This window comes from Oryzias latipes, chromosome 8 (assembly GCF_002234675.1).
Source record: "Oryzias latipes chromosome 8, ASM223467v1".
Classification (NCBI taxonomy): Eukaryota; Metazoa; Chordata; class Actinopteri; order Beloniformes; family Adrianichthyidae; genus Oryzias; species Oryzias latipes.
The window spans coordinates 18,023,852-18,042,575 of record NC_019866.2 but is presented as its reverse complement, the minus strand read 5'-3'; the positions used below and the strand labels follow the sequence as shown (position 1 = coordinate 18,042,575).

Here is an 18,724-nt window from a genome sequence, read left to right as displayed (position 1 = left end):
ACCAGCACAGCGGCTGGGAGCTCAAATTTAGATCTGAACGCCGGCATGCTTGGCACGATAAATCACGTTACCTGCTCTTTGCTGCAGGTCACGCACTCACAAAAGGAAACACGCAAGACAAACGTAAAGCATGTGGAGGCAGCCATTACCCATCAGACACCTTTAACATCTGCCTGCAAATCCCACAGCGGGCCTCTGTCTTCTGCTCGACGCTGAAACCCACCTGTTGGGAGAGTGTTTAAAATCGGAGAAATCCTGTCGGAAAATAACGGTGTGCTAGCTGACCCTGAGATAACGCACATCGACAAGTCTCAAACGCTGCTAAGAATTTCAGACACAAAAGGACATCCTGAGCCAAATTATAGTTTTGATGGAGCACCTCTCCCAGACCAAAGCAACACTTACTCTTTCTTAGCTTCACTAAACATTTCAGCTGAATCCAGTGCTGCCACTGCCAGGTTTAGAGGATTCCCAGAGGCTGCATACCAAGAAATGCATTTATGGTATTTGGACTCTGGGAGAAATTTGTTTCCACTCAACAGTATTTTGATCCTGCTGTAATGATGTTTTGTTTTTCAGGCTCGCTGCAAAACCAACGTGATACTGTCAGAGATGGCTAAAAACACAAATCCTAGCCCTCTTTTGATCCCTTTTCTAGAAAAAAAAGTGGGAAACAATGACCAGACATTTGAGTTTAAAACACGAAATAAATGTGTTTTTAGTACGAATACCAGTTATCCTGCAGGACTAAAGTTACCAATTTAAAGACCCACTTCTGCCATCTCTGTAAAAGCATTCCAAGTGATCTTTCAATTATGATTGTCATTTTTAGTCAAAATCAAACACTGCGTCGTCTTATATAGAACATAGTTTCTGCAGAGCAGCAGGAGTTCATTAGAAATTCACCTCTGAGTTGTAGGCTGAACAGATGGTGCATGGCAACCCCTCCCCCATTCCCATCATCGATAGCCGAGATATCTCTGTTTACATGCTTTCCTGCTGGCTTTCAGCCCCTTTCAACGACAACCTAACATTACTGGTGCAGCCAAAATGGCGAGCACAGTTTGGATTATCCAGCCATACAGTTTTGAACCAGATACCAGCTCGGACGAGGAAAACAAAGACCTATATGGATCTAGTCGTCTGCAACAGAGCTTGTGGTCTGCCCAGTGTATTTTCTACATCACAATGTTTTGTTTTTTTGTTTTTTCAGATAATGTTTTTGTTTGTCTGCAATTTGGAGCTTAATTTCCTTATATATGTCCTCCACCATGATTAAAAAAATGCCACAAGAACAAGTTAAAAACACAATTTTCATTGGAATGCTTTTTCAAAAGTAAGACTTAAAAAAAGACAAACTCTTGCCCTTCGATGCTAACCATCTCTTCTAGCAACACAACTAATCAGGCGGTCCTCCATGTTTATAATACATAATGGCGAAACCCCAGATTCAACCATGGCTGCTAGAACTCACAGCTCTTTCAGATTACGAATAAAGAAATGATTCTAAATGTGCAAAATAAGGCCATCCTCCAAAAAATGAAATCAAGAGAATAAAAGTGAAGTGTGAAGCGCTTCCTACAACCCTGCAGCGAAATGCAGCACTGCAGCTGCACTGCAGAGCTGATGCCAAGATAACAGAGGCACTTCAAAACATCTAAACTGACACCACAGGAAAGAAAACGGTTTCTAGACTCTGAAGGTTTCCTTAGGTACTTTCATTCCAGCACGTTTCAAATAAACTTAAATAAGAATCAAAAAAATAAAAAATATTTTTTCTATGCAGCTGCATGTTCATTTTTATTTTAATCGTCACGGTTGAAGTTTTAAATCACACAGAATCAAAGAGGCATTGAAGGATACATTTTGATGGCTCCTGACTTTGTGCCGATGGCCATCAGCTGCAGCTTGGGGTCAAAGGCCAGGGCACTGGGCTGATGGGGGAAACCATGCTCCACCGTCTGGGAAAAGAAAAGACAGACAGCATGAGTGGGAAAAACAAACAGCCGACAGATTGATGGAGGAAAATGAAAGATAACATTAACATTTCAGAAAAGACCAAAGCATCCCTGCTTATTTCCCTAAAATCCATCCGATAAAGTCGATTTATTGTTCAAAATGTTATTTTCAAACTAGTTTTGCCTGGTTACAAAGGAGTATCCCACAGAACTAACTTTAAGAAAACCCAAATAGAAATGTTCTTTTTAAAATCATTTTTGTTTACATTTTTTTTGTAAAAATACAAAAAATTAAATAAAATTATTTTTTGCTACTAAGCATCAACCTACACCAATTTATCAACATCTGTTCCTAAAACAAGCCCCACTCTTATGCCCATCAGACTGCATAAACTACTGGGGCGTCTAAAAGGGAGGATCCTCCTTAAGTTAGATTTTTTTTTTCCTTTTTAAAGCAGTAAATGGCAGACGCTCTGCTTTATTGCAGTGCTCTGTAAGCCATGGTAAAAGGGATAAACATAAATTCACAGCTCTTTTTAACTGCCTGTGTCAGGCGATGGCAGACTCTGGGGAAGACTTTAAAGCTACAGGGGAAAAAAACATCAACAACCACGTGCCTGAAGACACAAAACTTCCTTTAAAAGGTTTGAAACTGGACTCTTGGATTGCTTATCTAGGGATGGTGAACCCGGTTTAAATTATCAAGCCAGTTGTACACAGTCGCATCAAAGCTAGCTTCCTGTGAAAGGACCACCTCGGTGACAGTTGTAGCAACTGGTGGCAAACAACGCAAGATTTCCATAAAACAAACAGTCCATGAACTTTCAAACGCCGCAAAGCCTTTGACCGTTTCAGGGAATTTCAGCCACAGCAGCCTGTTCCATCACAGCTATTTATTAAGTGAACATCTCCATCTACACCGTGTCCTATTTAACCAACGTCAATTGACATTTAAAAATCTAGATAACAGCAAGCAAGCGTGTGACAATACACCAAAAAAAGCTTAACCTTTTGGCTTTTTTTTTTTTTTTTTTTTTACAAATTAAAAGCAGCACCTGAATATTTGATTTGAAATCTCAAAAATAGTGATTGCTAGTAAATTACAGGTTTACCAGTTCCAACTAGTTTGCTGTCTTTTTGGCAATTTGGAAAAAAATTAATAAAAACTGTCTAACATTGAACTGACATGTTTTTTTAAAAGTCCCACTCGGATCAACTTTTTATCTATTTTAAAATATTCCCAGTGCTCTTTTATTTATAGCCAAAGTAAAAAAAACTGTGTAGTTTTCTAGGACATAGTTTTTGCAGAGCGGCAGAAGTTTATCAGAAAATTGCCTCCGAATCCCCCCCCCCCCTCCCCCAATTGCCCTCCCCGTTTGTGTGAGGTGAGCTCGGCGCCCGCCCAGAGTATTTTCTATGCAACAAATCCATTCTTTTTCTAACAGCATTTTTTAATCTGCTCCTGATTCACAATGATTTAAATAAAAACAAGATACAATTGCAAGTTTAAGCTTAATTGTTTACTATTATACATCTTCAATCCTACCAAAAAGCCCACAATAGCATATTTTCAGGATTTTTATTAGAAATGAGTATGAAATCCACCAAGATTTTCATCAGAATGGGTCTTTAATGCTTTTATTGATAACAGTCCTAACTTTTAAAAGGACTTTTACCATCCAAAAATGCATGGATTTCTTAATTACAGCCTGCAAAAGAAAAAAATTACTTGCTAAATAAACTACTAGTGTGATAAAAAGAAAATAGAAATACAGTTAACTGCTCTTTAGATGAAAACAAGTCATAAAGCTCAGCCAAGAAAGCTTTATTGCAATTCTTCTTAAATCTGTTTTTGTAAGGCATAATGAAAATAAACCTTCTTGATCTGCGGCTATAAATTGTTTTACATCAAAAGGATAGGGACTCTTTCACATCAGAAAAGCTAAGCGGGTGGAGATCAGCAGAAACCTTTTGCATTCGCTTTTACATTTTGCAGTCACAGTTCCAACAGCAGTTTGAATGAACCCTGAGTTTGATCACAAGAAAAGCACAAAGAAGAATTCCAAAAAGCCTGGCTACTCTTCTGACAATCACAACAATAAGCCACTACAGTTTATCACTACACCAAGTTTACCGACAACATTTTTTACAATTTGTGATGATTTCCTTTCTGATAGATAATCAGTCTGTAATCACTGTAGTGAACCTGAAGCCTTGTGTTCATGTAAAGAACAGCTTGTTTATTTGGTATTCACCAGAGTTCAAATAAGCTTGAAACACCTGCCAAAGAGGACTGTGAACCAAAAGGTTCAGTGTGAACGTGCCCTGAATCACTGCAAAGATCTGTAGATCATTGGCAGGTGGGGGAAGATCTGTGAAAGCAGAGATCTTCAGCGTTCTGTTCATTCTGTATGGATGATTGTTTTGATAATAACATTTAAACAATTTAAACAGATGGAAACAAGTCACTTTGAAATAAGTTATAAAAATTATCTAAAACTTTTAAGACTTGGAAATTTCATACTCATTGCTTATAAATAAAATCCTGAAAATTTCACAATTTGAAAGCAATTCTTTCAAGAAAAAAAATGAACACATTTAGCTTTATATCAGAGAAGAAAATTGTAAAAAGTAGTGTTAAGCAAGGCAGCAAATTTAAAGACCGACTGAAGACATTTGGTATGTGGGCAACAATTTCCAAGAGAATTCCTCTGAATCAATGACTAAGGACATTTCAAAGGAGTTTTGCAAATGCTAGCGCTTGTAAAACATCATGTGATTTCTTTTGGTCAGGGATGAATAAAGTGGAATTGTGTTGCTTAAAAGTTTAGCCTTGTTGTCTACAGGTTTTGGCAGGAAAATCCCATTCCCACTGTCAAGCAAAGTGGTGATAATGTGGGCTTCTCCTCTGCTACCAACAATTCATTTTTCTCAGCTGAAGTTAGCAGGAAATTAGTTCATCCAGCAGGACGATACCCCACAGACAAAATCCAAGATTTGCTCTGGAATAGTCCACGGCCAGATTTCTGTCAGCTGGGGTGCTGTGGTGGGGCATTAGCAACGATCAGTGTCACGTTTTCCTGTGCAATTGCCTTTCGAAACCAAATGTTTGAACAGGCCCCCTCTGCACAAGATAGTGGCCTCATCTCACAGCAACACAGGGCTAGAACTCTGCAAAATGGGGTCTGTTATAGTGAGCTTTAACAGACCACTGGGCAGAATTCCTGATTGCAAAACAGCAAGCTGGTTAAGAAATATAATAAAAACCAATTTACAGAAGACAAGAGACTTTTTAAGCCTAATTCAAGGTTGCAGATATGGCCAAAATAGACAATGTAGCTCCAAGTTAGATTGGATTTAAATAAAATGAAATAAAAAGAGATTTAAAGATAAGTCTAACATCAGCAGACATCCAACTGACTCTGAGCACCGATTCATATTCATGTGAGAGTGGTACATAATTTTCTTTTGCATGAAACCTGAACCTGAACAAGCTGCAACTATGAGAAAAGTCGTCACTACATTGATCAGTTCAAAAATATGGGTCAGAATAATTAGGGTTCAAATTCAAACTTTATTTATAAAGTCCTTTTCATACAGAAGCAACGCAAAGTTATTTACAGTTTTAAGATGCATCTCCCTTCAGAGTTATCGTGTTGTTTATACTGGTTAGTTACATGAAAGTGGTTTCTATTGTTTTGTTTTCTGTCCTCATCTGAATGCAGAGCCACGCCGTGAAATCATCTCAACAAAAAGCGCATCTGAGTCTGACTCCAGTCTCCAGCTTTTCCCCCAGCGACCCGAAGTCCTTCCCGGCTAATTGAGTCTCTCCGTGGACAGAAAGGCGAACGAAGACAAGCGGATAAGCCGCTTTACTTCCCAGTTTCGTTGAGGTTCGCTTATTTTGATTATTCTAGCCGTGTTTTAGTTGCGGGGCACAACGAAAGATTTCGCGTGCACCTCACCCTCCAGTCCCGTTACTTTACCTTTTTGAAGGCGAAAAGCTCCTGTTTTATTTTCTCCCTCTGCGGGTCGGTGCTCTGCCGACGAAACCTGAACTTCATCATCTTTAAGCGGATACGGAGGATCCAACTCCAGTCGGGACGCAGATGGCGCTGGGTGGGATAAGAACCCCGGAGTTCTCGGCGGCGGGAAGGCGGAGGCAGGCGATGCTATGCTAGCTAATGGACAAGCCCAACAGACCAAACGTGGGGCTACAGCTGTAGCTGCCGCGGAGACGGCGACGAGTCTTTTCTCTCCTCCTCTCCCCCTTGTGCTGCTTTGGTCGCGGTGGGGTTTGACCACAACCCCCTCCTCTTCCCGGTTCTCACGAACCCCTTTTTGTTAACCAATGAAGGGAACGATAAGCGCTGGAAACCGCAAGGAAACGCCTCCTACAACCGAGCACTTGTTTTGTCACACAGAATGCACCGATTGAGCGGGACAGCCACACAACCTCACCTGGTGATGGGAAGCGGTCTGTCTTTATGAATAAATCAAACTACTTCAAAACAAAAAAATGAAAACTTTCAAAGACCGATTCTGATGAAAATTGTATTTTTTACATGTCCATAAGACATATTTTCTGACGATGGAAGACATATATCAAGAAAATAAAGCTTAATAATGTGATTCTAAGTTTTTCTCGGTCTTCTACTGATTCAAATCTAGTCAGAAGACTTTAAATTATTGGGGCAAGCCACAGGCTCCTTTGCTCAGCTCCATTCTGATGCATCCACTTGTAGACAAAGACATCCATGTACGTCTTAGTGTTCTTTGTCTGAGCTGGCATCAAGCTCAAAACTGTATGTCTGGATAGCTATGACAATGCTCGCCCTTTTTGTTGCACTGATAATGTTAGATTGGGTTTGTGAGGTGCTGTAAACTTGCAGGACATTGTAAACCGATGGATGATGGGAGATGGAGGTGGATTCACTCAGTGCCACAACTGAAAGGTGAATTTCTAATGAATTCCAGCCATTCTGCAGAAACTATGTCCTAGAAAACAACACAGGATTTTTTATTTGCCTAAAGACAGCATACCTCTAATTAAAAGACCACTGGGAATGCTTTTACAATAGATCAAAAGATTATCAGAGTGGGACTATATAATAACATAGTGGGTTAAATATGTGGACTAAAAAAATAAAACAAATCTTTATTTATGCTATTTTTTTAATTATACATCCAGTTGTTTAAATTTAACTGAATACGCACATCATATGGTGTTGTAAAAAAGGCGTGGGATCAGACAAGATTTCTCTTCAACCCACTCTTCACTCACTTTTCAAGCACACTGTTTAGCTTTATTTGTCTATTTTAAACTACTGTGTTTATTTTTCATTTGTGTTTGAAATAAAGAAACTGACACTGAAAACAGAATTTTTGTTCAAAATACACATATGTGTGTGCACAAAATAAAATTAAGGCACATTGTAAGTTTGTAATAATCACCTTTAATGTTCAGCATTATGTCTACAAATTAATTTATAAACAATAGTTTTTAATCAAGATGCATAGCTAAAAGTGTAGTTTGAGCAAACCATTTAGTATTCTGGCCAAAGTCCTCTTTAAGATTATTTTTTATGAGCACTTTGTCCTTAATTTAACAGAAAAGAGCATAAGAATATCATTAAAAGTTGCTTAAATTGTGTGCAGTTTGTGAATGTGGTTGTGGTCAAACCTTTGGGGTAAGACATGTAGTTTCTGAGTCATTTCCCCCCCTCAGTCATTTTACAGTACTTGCAACAAAGGCTGCTATGTGAGAATAACTACATCAACACATGAATAATAGAATAGAGTAGAACTAGGCATGACTTGCATATAAAATTCTACTAAAAAAAAAGGTAGAGGTAGATTTCGAGGTATTTTTTAAAATGTTTATTTACATCCTGTCTGTGCTATAGTAAGGTAATTTCACTTGGTGGCAAGGTGAGTCTTTTTTCTCGAAGAGACAGCATGTTCTCCATGTGCATGGCAATGACTCGGCACAACTCCAGGCCCTGGAAAACACACAGAAACTTTATGACGCATATATTTTGCACACTCCAAAATCACATAGAATTTTCCCGTTTGCAGTGTGTTATTTTCCTTTCCATAAACAAAGTGTGTGAGCACACACCTGCTCGAGCTGCAACTGGGTAATGCGCTGGTTGAGCAGATCCCCTATCATGATATCCACATAGGGATAACTGGAGCCTGAAGTTGGTCTCTGGGTGCGGGTCGACTGGACCTCCTTTAGGGGGAAACGTTCCATGGCCTCCTAGCCAGACACACAAACACATGAGCAACAAACACATAAACAGCACATGTTCAATTAACTCTGGTCTGGATTTGGAAGTGCATTCTCACGGCTTTAACAAAAACTAAAAATTCTCTCCAGCACATCACAAAAGAAATAAATGGAAGTAGGCAAACAGAACATCAGTTTAACCAGCTGAAGTAACCAAAATCATCATCAAAAGGTGTATTTTAATCTTAAAAACATCCAATCCGAGTTTTAAAAAAAGCAAATATTTGACACTGCCATGCATTACCAGCTGCTGCTAACATGTTTTGCCAGCTGGTGTGGGAATGCAAAGCCTGTGGAGTGAGGATTCGTACATCTGCACTTGCATGCAACATACGTGAGTGTCTTTGTTGAGGAAGTGCAGTCCGTTCAGATTTACAGCCAGGATGCAGGGAGCTTGGATGGTTGAAGAGTTTGAGTTTTGAATGTAGAAAAAGGAGGAGCCAAACATGGGGAAGGCACTGACCAAGCCTGGAAAGAAGAAGACCAAATAACAAATGTATTTTACAACTACAGCAAAGCATTCCAAAACAGCTGTCAAAAAAGCCAATTATTTCTCTGTTTAGAAAGAAAATGTTTAAAAAATTACATTTACATACTTTTTTTTTTATGTATTATCATTTTAATCAGGTTTAAATTGCCTTTTTTTTAGCAGAAAAAATGAAAATGTTTTTAGAACACCAAGGAAGATATCTTTTTTTCCCCTCAAAGTCCAATTTTTTAAAATATTTTAATACATGGTTTATTGCCTGAAATATAATGAAAATTTTGGCAAAATACACAATAATAATAAAAACTCTTGTTGTTATGCCACAATATTTATCTGTAGAAAATGCAGATAATTTGAAACAAAAATCTAAATCTGCTGACTTACCAAGGAACTGTGCACGGGCCTGGTGAGCGTTCAAAGCCTGGACCTGCTGTGTGTGCTGCATTGTCATGTTCAGCCACTGCTGTGAGCCCTGTTTGCTGTAGAACTGCGGGGGGACGCACTCCTGCACCTCTCGACTAAGAACAGGAAAACAGAGCCAAGTGTAACCCAGAGCCAGCGAAAAGATCTTTCAGCTAAATGTTTAAAACAAAATATATACATGGTGGGTAAGTAGATGCTGTCCTTGGCACGGTGCTGCAGGGCTGCCAGTCTGGCAATCTGCTGCAGATGCTGGTCGCTGGCCTTCCCCAAAGGAACCACACTCAGCAAGGCTTTCAGGTAATCTGGTAAGATCTAGAAAAAAGGCGTCACAGGGTGACAGATGGAAATTTGGCATCAGGGATGAGAAATGTGAGATATTCTATTCAACCAAAAGGAACTAGTCAGTTTGTCAAGAAACCGCTAGAGGGCTTGCTACACAAGCAAGGCAAGTCCCATTCACTTTAACTTATAGGACTTCACTTTACAAGGTAGAAGGAAACATAACAATAAGGTGTTTCTAAAGTACAATTTTCAGCTCTATAAAAGTATTTAGCATCTAGGGCAACTTTACTGTAGAGACATGCGGTCAGGTGAGGCAGTCATTCTCACCTGCCATCATAAATTGTATACAAATAATACAATAAAGATGTATCCACTAATCTCTGCTACAATTTATATGTATGATTTTAATCATTTTTCTACCCAAAAACACTATGTTGAGACAGCGCTGAGTCCTGCCTCACAGTGTGCAATTTTGTGAAAACTGGGTTGATTGTGGGCCTTTAGCTTACTCAGCGTATGTTAATACTGTAATTTTTAATAGAAATTTTTATTACATGTCCTCACTATTCATTTAATAAGTAATGTGTAGTGTTCACATTCTACATAAAGCCGCACTGAAGAGACATGAGGTGAGGCACGCAGTAGCTCTGCTTCACTATAGAGGGCGCCTATGAGCTCACATTTCTTCATCAGTGGCTGCGAATAAAGTTCTACAGGAGTCCGTTATTTGATGTTTTTTTTCTGACTGACTGCAATAATTGCAGATGTAATATCAAATTGTCTATATCAATTGTCTCAAAGTTGGACTTCAAAACAATGGATGACCAATGTCGTGTCAAAGCATCTTCATAGAGACTGAGAAACCTTTAAAACTAAAAGAAGAAGAAAAAATGTTACTACCCAGAAGGAGAAGGGTATGGACTTCATTAACAAGGAAAGGTTAGGCCAGTGTGCAAATTTTGTGTGCTTGTCTGTGAGAGAGTGTTCATCCTTTGTGGTACTGTGTCTATATCATGGTCTGTAGCATTCACCTTGGTCTTTTATGGAGTCATACTGAACAATTTACATTTTTTATTGGCCTGATATGAACCTGGTTTGTCTAAAAAAAATGCTGATATGAAACCCAGTCAGTAGTTGGCAAATATATTGAGTTCATATGTTGGTGAATCTGCCTTTGAAATAGTCAGTGATTCATCAGCAACAAACCTCACCGAACCACGCTGCTGTACTGGATGTTAATATTTATGAATCTCTTTATATTGTTTTTTAAATTGTAGATCAAAATTGTACCCAAAAAAGGTGTGATCTCTCCATTGACAGTGTGAAATACTTAGCCTTGAAACTCCCCTACTCTCTTTCTTCTTTGTCCTTTGTCTTGGTCCATTTTGAGAAAAAGTTTTCGTATCATCATGTCTGGCTAAATGGCAAAAATTACAACTGTATAGTAGCCTAAACAGAAGGTAACATTCCTTTAGGGCCATTTGTTTTGTTTTTTTCACTACCTGATTATAGAGCATGGTAACGTAGAGTTCGTTGTCGAGTTTAAGAGCCAGACTCCATATGACTCGTCTGAACCAAAGGCTGTAGTTGGCGTCCACCTTCTCTGCTTCTGTAGCAATGTCCAAGATGTACTCACGCTTGTTCAAAGGACGTACATTCTGACCTAGAGAGGAAAATATGTCAGAGTTTAGCACATTTTCTACAGCGTTTGTCTGATTTTCAGCACATAAATGGTAAATTGCATATACTTTATAGCTCTTTACTACTTTCTCAAAAGGCCGAAAGTGCCTCACAGCGACAGTCCATTCACCTTTTTCCAATTTCCTGTTATGGTTTTTTTTGCAACCAATAGTAAAATGTATCTGATCAGAACCAAAGTCCCAATACACCAAACAAACACAACATGGCAGTATTGATTTTTTTAAAGGCTTATTTAAAATTAGTTGCCGTTACCTTTGTGGGTGACCAGGAAGACGGCATATTCATCCAGCGCCTCCAACCTTTGCAGCCCCATTTCAAAACAGAGCTCCTCAATCACATCCAAAGCAACCTAATGTTAAAAATAAAATGGGTTGGGTTTTTTTGCACGGCAACAAATGTAGCCTTTTAAAGCTAGTTCTCTGACATGTTCATAGAAAACAAAGCTTTATCCACATCTGTAGTGAGGGAGTTTTATTCTGTACTTACAGAGCATGTCTTGATTTTTAAGTGCCTTTCGATTCCACCTGGGAGCAGAAACAGTTGTCTCTTGGAACTCCGCCCAGCCTGCACAGAAAAACCAATCAAAGTGACACGTCACATCAGTTTGTATTCTGCAGCTGTTACGAACAACCACTGTTGACACAAAGTGGTGTTTAAATGTGCCGAATGCCAAAGGCAGTAAATGAATTTACAATAACAATATAAAATAAATCCTGTTATAATGTGCATACCAAACACTGAAATACAGAAGGTCTTCTGCAGTAACTTAATTTTAAATTTAAAAAACACTATTTAATTAACAGAATTTTGCTTTTATGATAATACTACCATTGTAATATGCAAAATCAATGCTAAAATAAAATTGAGATAAAGCTGAATTGACATGAGTTAGGATCTAAATATAGTCAAAATGACTCAAATTGAGTTGAGAATATGTTACTCAGTTTTTCAATATTAAGTTGACATTGTTTCAAGAAATTCAAGATAATTGAACTAAAGTTAAAATTTCTCATTGAAGGTTTTGTACAAAAAGTGCATGGGTTCATTACCAAATGTTTAGTTTATACATGTAAGTAAAAACAGTGATTCAAAAGTTTTATAAAAAATAATTCACAGCAGTCTACTGGTAATTTTCATTCACTCACATGGCAGTAAATTCTTTATTTTAGTCTCTTTTTTTTTTTTTTTTACACTTTTTTCAGTCGAAAATAAGTCGAGTATCTGAACTGACCAGCATGGCTTTGAGCTCCATGGTGTTGGGATACTGAGCACGCCCACCATATTGGAAAGTCCTCTTCAGATTCTGCTCACTCGCTTTGGCGATACCTTGTTTGTGATGAGCAGCGGTCAGTCATTTCAACATCAGGACCGATCGGGAGGAATTAACAAACGCGGCTGAAGCTTTTACCTTGGTATGCCATCCCAGGGTTCTCACTGGCATCCTGCAGAAACTTCAGCAGAAACGGCTTCATGACTTCAGAGCAGCGATGGAAAGCTGTAAGGATGTACATCAGCCTCCAGCCTCTCTGACAACTGTCTCTGCATGAAACACACAGACACAGCTTAAAAGGTATCCCATCATTAGTGTTGGTAAACCTCTGCTTTGGGAGTCTCACGGTTTGGAGCTGGTGTTGGTGGTGACTTGCTTCATCACTTGGCAGTAGGCTTCGTCCTTCATCAGACCATGATCCCCACTTAACTAGATTAGAAACCAATGCATGACTCAAGACCTGCAGATGATGCTTACAAATGCATATAAATAAAGTTTTTAACCACAAGAAATCCTGCTCATGTTCGTTTACCCTTAATATAGTGGCGACTAGATCTTGCTCAGTCTGGCCCTTCTGCGGAAAGTCTCCCATGAACTTCATTATTGCTGTAAAATATAATTCAGCTCTTTAATTTTAAATAGAACATAACATACAGATATATATTATATAGAATGTAGAAATTCTCGCTCTGCTTTGTAACATTTGTCACAAAATTTTTTCTGTTTCGCACCTAAGAAAATGTCTGTCGCCACTCTGTTCATGCCACTGTCCGAGAAGTCAATCAGAGATTCCTGGATTGGAGACTGTCATAAAAAGATATGTCTTCTTTAGAAGATCTTGAACTTTAGCACCACCGTATAAAATCTAAAAATGTGAACATAAAATACTGGGGGAAAAAAGGAATGTTCTTGCATTGAAGTAGACCAACCTTGGAGAATTTGACCATATCTGTAGGATCCCTGGCGTCTTTGCCCTTTTTGGCTTTCTGATCCCTACAGGTAAGTAGAACATGACTGTAAATACATTTGTTGTTGTTCCCCTTTCGGCATATCCCTTCATGGGTCACCACAGCAAATCAGATTTCACTGATTCGCACTGGTGGTTTGGTAGAGATTTTTATGACCTTCCTGACACAATCCTGTATTTTATCCGGGACTGGGAGACCCATACTTGGGTTTTGGCTATGACCCTATGACTGTCAATGCATTGAATTGCAATCTAATTGGATTAAATTTAGAGGGCCTATACTGTGCTATTGTTAACCCTTTTATGGTCAACAATATCCATCTATATGATAGTATATTACCTTTGGTACACAAAAGAACAATTTTTTAAAATTGAATATTAGTTATTTTTCTTAGTTATTTTCCAACTCGGAAGTAAGACGACCCGATCTCTGAGGCAACGCCTTTCGTGGGTGCCACCCATTTCATGGCATCAACCTAAAGCTGGCCTCGGCACCCTGTCTCACCCACGAAAATAAACAAAAAATGGATGTGCATATTGTCCATTTAAATTGAAAGCGTTTAGCCAATCACCGCTAGCTCCATGGAGAAAATGGGTGTGTGAGTTTGCCTTGGGGCGGTGCTGGCAGTGCAGACTCTTCCTGGAAGGGGCTGTTCTCACTAGTGTACGTCAGCTTGTGAGAACCCGCTCGTTTTCGTGGGTTGGAAGGGGCTGGTGCTCAGAGCACAGGTTTTTAGAGGAATACTCAGAAATGTGTTAATGGATGAAAATACCGCTTTTGGGTTTCTTTTTGTGAGGAATGGACATAATAATACACTTAAAAGCTCAAGAAATTTATTTTGCGTGGCATAGGCCCTATACATGGTACTAACTTCTTGGTCCTCTGCGCCTCTCTGAAGTATTTCTTGGCAAACTCGGTCATCTGATACTGGTTGCTGTGCAGCGGTAAGTCATCCAGTTCTTCACTGAGACCTTCCCCATACATCTCATTTACCACCTGACACACAAAACCCACATCACCAAGAGATTAACGTTAGGAAAAGATTTTGTATCTACACACAAAATAGGAATTAAATGTATCCCCCTGTCTGCACCTCAGTTGAAATGTCCAGCTCATGAGCAGCCACAGCTGAACCCATCGCTACGGCAATGGCGGCAGATGCAGCGACTCGTCCATGTCTGTCCCTAGGCTCCACCCGTTCAGGAGGCAGAACCAGGAAGTCAGGGGCAGCGACAGGGCGGACGTGTTCGCTCGGAAACACTCCGGACTTACCATACACAGCCCCAAACCTCCATCCTATTTATGAACACAAACATAAAAACATCACTAAAAAATGTACTTTAGTAAGAGAATGGAGAAGATAACTGAAAAATCACCTGTCTCTGTTTTTTATCTTTGCGAAAATAAGTCACATCATGCAAGAAGAAAAAAAAAGGTATAGAGCCCCAAAAATCTCAGAAAATTCACTTTTTGTGTGCATAAAAAACAATTCACTTTCTGGCATTACAAGGTAAAAAAAGCAATTCACTGCATAAACTGAAAATATTGCGACATCTACATGTCTAAAGTTTTATCAAATGTAAGCTGTTTTTTCCCCCTAAAGATTTAGCCTATAAATCTGCCAAAAGCATTCAAATGAAACATTCTGTACCTTTTTACCCTCAAAGGATAAATGCAAAAGTCATTTTGAAAAATGGTAAATTGGATATACCAGTACTTATGTATAGCGCTTTACTGTCTTCTCCCAAAGTACTTTACAGTCACAGTCCCAGTCCCACACACACACACATTCATACCTATAGCAATTTGGGGTTCAGTGTTGATCTAGGACACTTTGACATATGGGCGGGGAGAGTGGGAAACTGAACCTGCCATGCTCCAATCAGAGGTTGACCGCTCTACCTCTGCACCATGGCCGACCAATTATCAAAAACGAGATCTACATTTTTCTTGTATCGTAAAATATAGCTGTCAGGTCTTTAAATCAAATTAAATTGGTTAATTTGTAATACAAACATGTTAGGATGGAGTGGATGGAAACACCTGTTTAAAACAGAATCAATGTGAAATTGTGTCACATTCCTCAAATTTGTGTTTTTACAGATTTAATTTGAAAGAATAGCTTTACAGTTTTTCCTTCTTTCAGATTTTCTCTGAATGACAGAAACAAACTTCTCACCCTTATCTGAAATGTAGCAGCTGCTCTGCAACGCAACACTGAAGCCTTTTTTTGTAGTTGCTTTGCAATTTAATTATAGTTTGTTTAATGAAAATAATAATTGGTATTAAAAATTAAAACCCAACAAAATCAAAGAAACTTACACAAACTAATGAAAAAACTTTCACACCTACCAAACTCAGGAGTGTCTCTCTTGAGCTCTTCGAGAAGCATTACCTTCTTTCTGACAATGCAGCCATACTGTTTTCCTGAAAGCACACAAAAGCAAATATGGTAACAGACCTGACAAGAACCAAAAATGATCATGGAGGCCTAAAAGACCCACTTTAATGAAAGTGGCCTTTTTAGTGTTTTAACATGTTCTTGTGGCCATTTTCTGATGATGGAGACATAGAAAGAAAATGAAGCTTAAAATTGCATTTCTAAATATGTATTTATTCAAATCGCTGTGAATTAGGAGCAGACAAAAATTCCATTTGAAAAAGATTGTATTTGTGACATTGAATATAATGTTTGACGGGGCAAAAATTTTTGCTCTGCTCCATTCTGATACATAAAAACTGTGTGACTGGATAGCTCCAGAATTGCTCAACATTTTTGTTGGACCGGTAATAATAGGTTGGGGCTATTAGGGGCTGTAAATTAGTGGGAGTGTGTAAACAGTTGGGTGACAAGAAGGGGAGTGGGTTTACTCCACTCCATGCCCACAACTCAGAGGAAATTTTCTAATGAACTCTTGCAAAAACAATGTTCTAAAATAAACGACATTTTCCAAAACATTTTTGGCTAAAAACAGCATACCGTAATCATATTTAAAACCCACTGGGAAAATAGATCAAAAGATCATCAGAGTGTGACTTTATTTTAAAAAAAACAATGTGAACTATGTTTTAGTTGTGTGTCAGAGTCTCACCGGCTTCCAGCCCTTTCATGTACTGCAGGCGGATGATGTCGCCTTTGTGGAAGCTGAGGTGAGCCCTGTTCTCAGTGATGTAGTTCCTCACCGCCACCACATACTCAGAGTCCTTACAAACACCAATGCTTACATGTAGAGTTCTTACGCAAATTTTACATGTGAAAACAATCAGTTTAACAATAAAAACTTCAGATGTCCCAAACTCTCACACCTTCTTGAGCTCAGTGAGGAAGTGGTCGATCATGTGCTTGACCTGAGGGGCTTTGGCGGAGAACAGGATAAGCTTCTCGTTGGTCAGGTTAAACTCCAGCATGTCGTTAGATGGTATGGACACAAACAGGATGTCCGAGTAACTGCACAGGAAGTCACATACCAACTTTAAGCCAATGTTTAAAGCAATTAGATATACATATGTTTGTCATAAACACACCAAATGAAAACTACAAATTAATACTGCAACATATATAATATTTCTATTTAAAAATTTCCATAAAACCACTTTCATTGTATGAATGTAATGTTTGAGGATAACCTGTAAGGTCTCAACACTCTGAAGTAATCGGAGGCCGAAGAGCCGCTCTTCACTAACTTCAGCAGCTTGATCCCTTTGTGAGACACAGACAACACCTGCACTCCTGTCCCCACACTACCCTACAAATACAAAACACCATGACAACAAGCTGAAGACAAGAAGCACACAATTCACAAATATGAGAAACAGTGAATCAATTTTCCAGTTTTCCATAATATTACTGACAGAAGCTGGGAATAGTCGGGAGAAGTAGATCCCCCATGAGTCTTTGGCCATGGCGACAACTTTCTTCTTCATGTTCTCGTCATGAGAGCCCAAAGCTTGATCAACGTTATTCTCCGCTATCAAAGAAGTAGAATAGTCAGATCCTGACTGTAAATGAGCAAATCTGAGTTTTGTGTTCTTTTCTGTACGACAGAGTCGGAATGTGGTTTTTCCGTACCAAACAAAGCTTTCATCTTCTGTCTCTCCTCATGAGTAATGCGTATGCAAGCCTCAGAGAAGGTGTCATGTACAATCTGTGAAAAAAAGTAGTTCAGTTATTAGAATTAAACATGAACGCTCCAACAAGATAAGTGTCAAACCATCCATCCATCCATCCATCCATCCAGCCATCCATCTTCTTCTGCTCATCCGGTTCAGGGGGCAGCAGTCTCAGCAAAGATGACGGCCACTTCCTCCAGCTCCAGCTGGGGGGGCCCTGAGACTTTCCCAGGCCAGCTGAGAGACATAGTCTCTCCAGCTTGTCTTCCCCAAGCCTCCGCCCAGTGGGACATGCCCAAAACACCTCCCCAGGGAGGTGTTCAGGGGCCATACGAACCAGATGCCCGCGCCACTTCAACTGGCTCCTCACTCGTCAACAAGACAGGTGTCAGTTTGGTACAATTTATAGGCAATCAGAAGAAAGCTACAGTCAAAAATGTAAATTACCATTTCAAATTTTTGATCTATACAGTGCCTCATCAAAAATAGTTTAAAAATGTAGGACAATTTCAGACAAGAAAGTCACTGCACATGCTCTGTAACACACCCAAAATCAGCAGGTTTATTGTTATGAGGATAAAAACTAAGAATATATGTTTCAAAAATGTATAAGATGATAGGAATTACATTAGTTATGTAAAAACACACAATTCAATAAAAAAACACAAGGAAATATTGTCCAGAAATGATCAAAACTGCAACCAGCGGATGATTTTGGACATTTTAGGGTACTGTTAAAAAAAATGTTGCACAATTTCCAACGATTAATATGTTTAACTTAATTTTATGTACCTTTTTTAAAGTAATTTGAAAAACAGATTTGGAGGTTTTCGGTCAGGGGAGGAGGACGGGGGAAAGAAAGCTACCACCCCAGCAAAAAGATCTGCCTCCCCATTTGCACCCCAACTTTGACTAATATTAGTATCATTATTAACAGATAGACAAAGAAGTCAATAATGCAAGCTTCCTCAAGCATAGCAAAAAATACCAAAAGCAATATTTTTAAATGAAATCATGAGCTCCTCAAATGATTTGCTATGACCCTGTATTGTGTATGCCAATTAATCTGGGTCATCAGCCCCCTAGCCTTAGCCAGAATCCAGGCTGTTTTCTTGCTTTGGCGAGAGGAAATTCTTATTTTTGGAAAACTTGTCAAATAATAACTCATCATAAATAAACTGTTTGATATACGTCTTTTAGATCCTATCATTCCAGCATTACCAGGCTTGGTTG

The 18,724-nt window shown here is 39.0% G+C and overlaps 2 protein-coding genes across 4 annotated transcripts in view; both read right to left on the bottom strand.

Moving 5' to 3' along the window:
• The window catches only part of llgl1 (LLGL1, scribble cell polarity complex component), a 35,957-nt gene extending 29,597 nt beyond the window's left edge, over window positions 1-6,360 (bottom strand). Inside the window, exons 1-2 of one of the 3 annotated variants that reach the window (XM_020705424.2) lie at window positions 5,945-6,360; window positions 1,864-1,961 (exon numbers count right to left, since the gene is read on the bottom strand). In XM_020705424.2, the coding sequence (XP_020561083.1) occupies window positions 1,864-1,961; window positions 5,945-6,025 (179 nt within the window). In that variant the 5' untranslated portion in view covers window positions 6,026-6,360. Of the gene's footprint in view, window positions 1-149; window positions 1,277-1,863; window positions 1,962-5,944 lie in introns of those variants that run through there. The other 2 variants (XM_004071761.3, XM_020705425.2) reach the window with 2 other exon arrangements.
• Window positions 6,361-7,823: 1,463 nt separating this feature from the next.
• Window positions 7,824-18,724, bottom strand: part of LOC101162685 (unconventional myosin-XV) — a 36,959-nt gene continuing 26,058 nt past the window's right edge. Inside the window, exons 22-43 of the mRNA XM_023957945.1 lie at window positions 17,451-17,526; window positions 17,234-17,349; window positions 17,009-17,127; window positions 16,688-16,829; window positions 16,474-16,585; window positions 15,734-15,808; window positions 14,475-14,677; window positions 14,253-14,377; window positions 13,343-13,406; window positions 13,145-13,217; window positions 12,946-13,019; window positions 12,760-12,842; window positions 12,552-12,682; window positions 12,375-12,469; window positions 11,630-11,707; window positions 11,396-11,492; window positions 10,945-11,105; window positions 9,339-9,472; window positions 9,122-9,255; window positions 8,585-8,718; window positions 8,080-8,220; window positions 7,824-7,960 (exon numbers count right to left, since the gene is read on the bottom strand). Of these exons, the coding sequence (XP_023813713.1) occupies window positions 7,859-7,960; window positions 8,080-8,220; window positions 8,585-8,718; window positions 9,122-9,255; window positions 9,339-9,472; window positions 10,945-11,105; window positions 11,396-11,492; window positions 11,630-11,707; window positions 12,375-12,469; window positions 12,552-12,682; window positions 12,760-12,842; window positions 12,946-13,019; window positions 13,145-13,217; window positions 13,343-13,406; window positions 14,253-14,377; window positions 14,475-14,677; window positions 15,734-15,808; window positions 16,474-16,585; window positions 16,688-16,829; window positions 17,009-17,127; window positions 17,234-17,349; window positions 17,451-17,526 (2,469 nt within the window). The 3' untranslated portion in view covers window positions 7,824-7,858. The remainder of the gene's footprint in view (window positions 7,961-8,079; window positions 8,221-8,584; window positions 8,719-9,121; window positions 9,256-9,338; window positions 9,473-10,944; window positions 11,106-11,395; window positions 11,493-11,629; window positions 11,708-12,374; window positions 12,470-12,551; window positions 12,683-12,759; window positions 12,843-12,945; window positions 13,020-13,144; window positions 13,218-13,342; window positions 13,407-14,252; window positions 14,378-14,474; window positions 14,678-15,733; window positions 15,809-16,473; window positions 16,586-16,687; window positions 16,830-17,008; window positions 17,128-17,233; window positions 17,350-17,450; window positions 17,527-18,724) is intronic.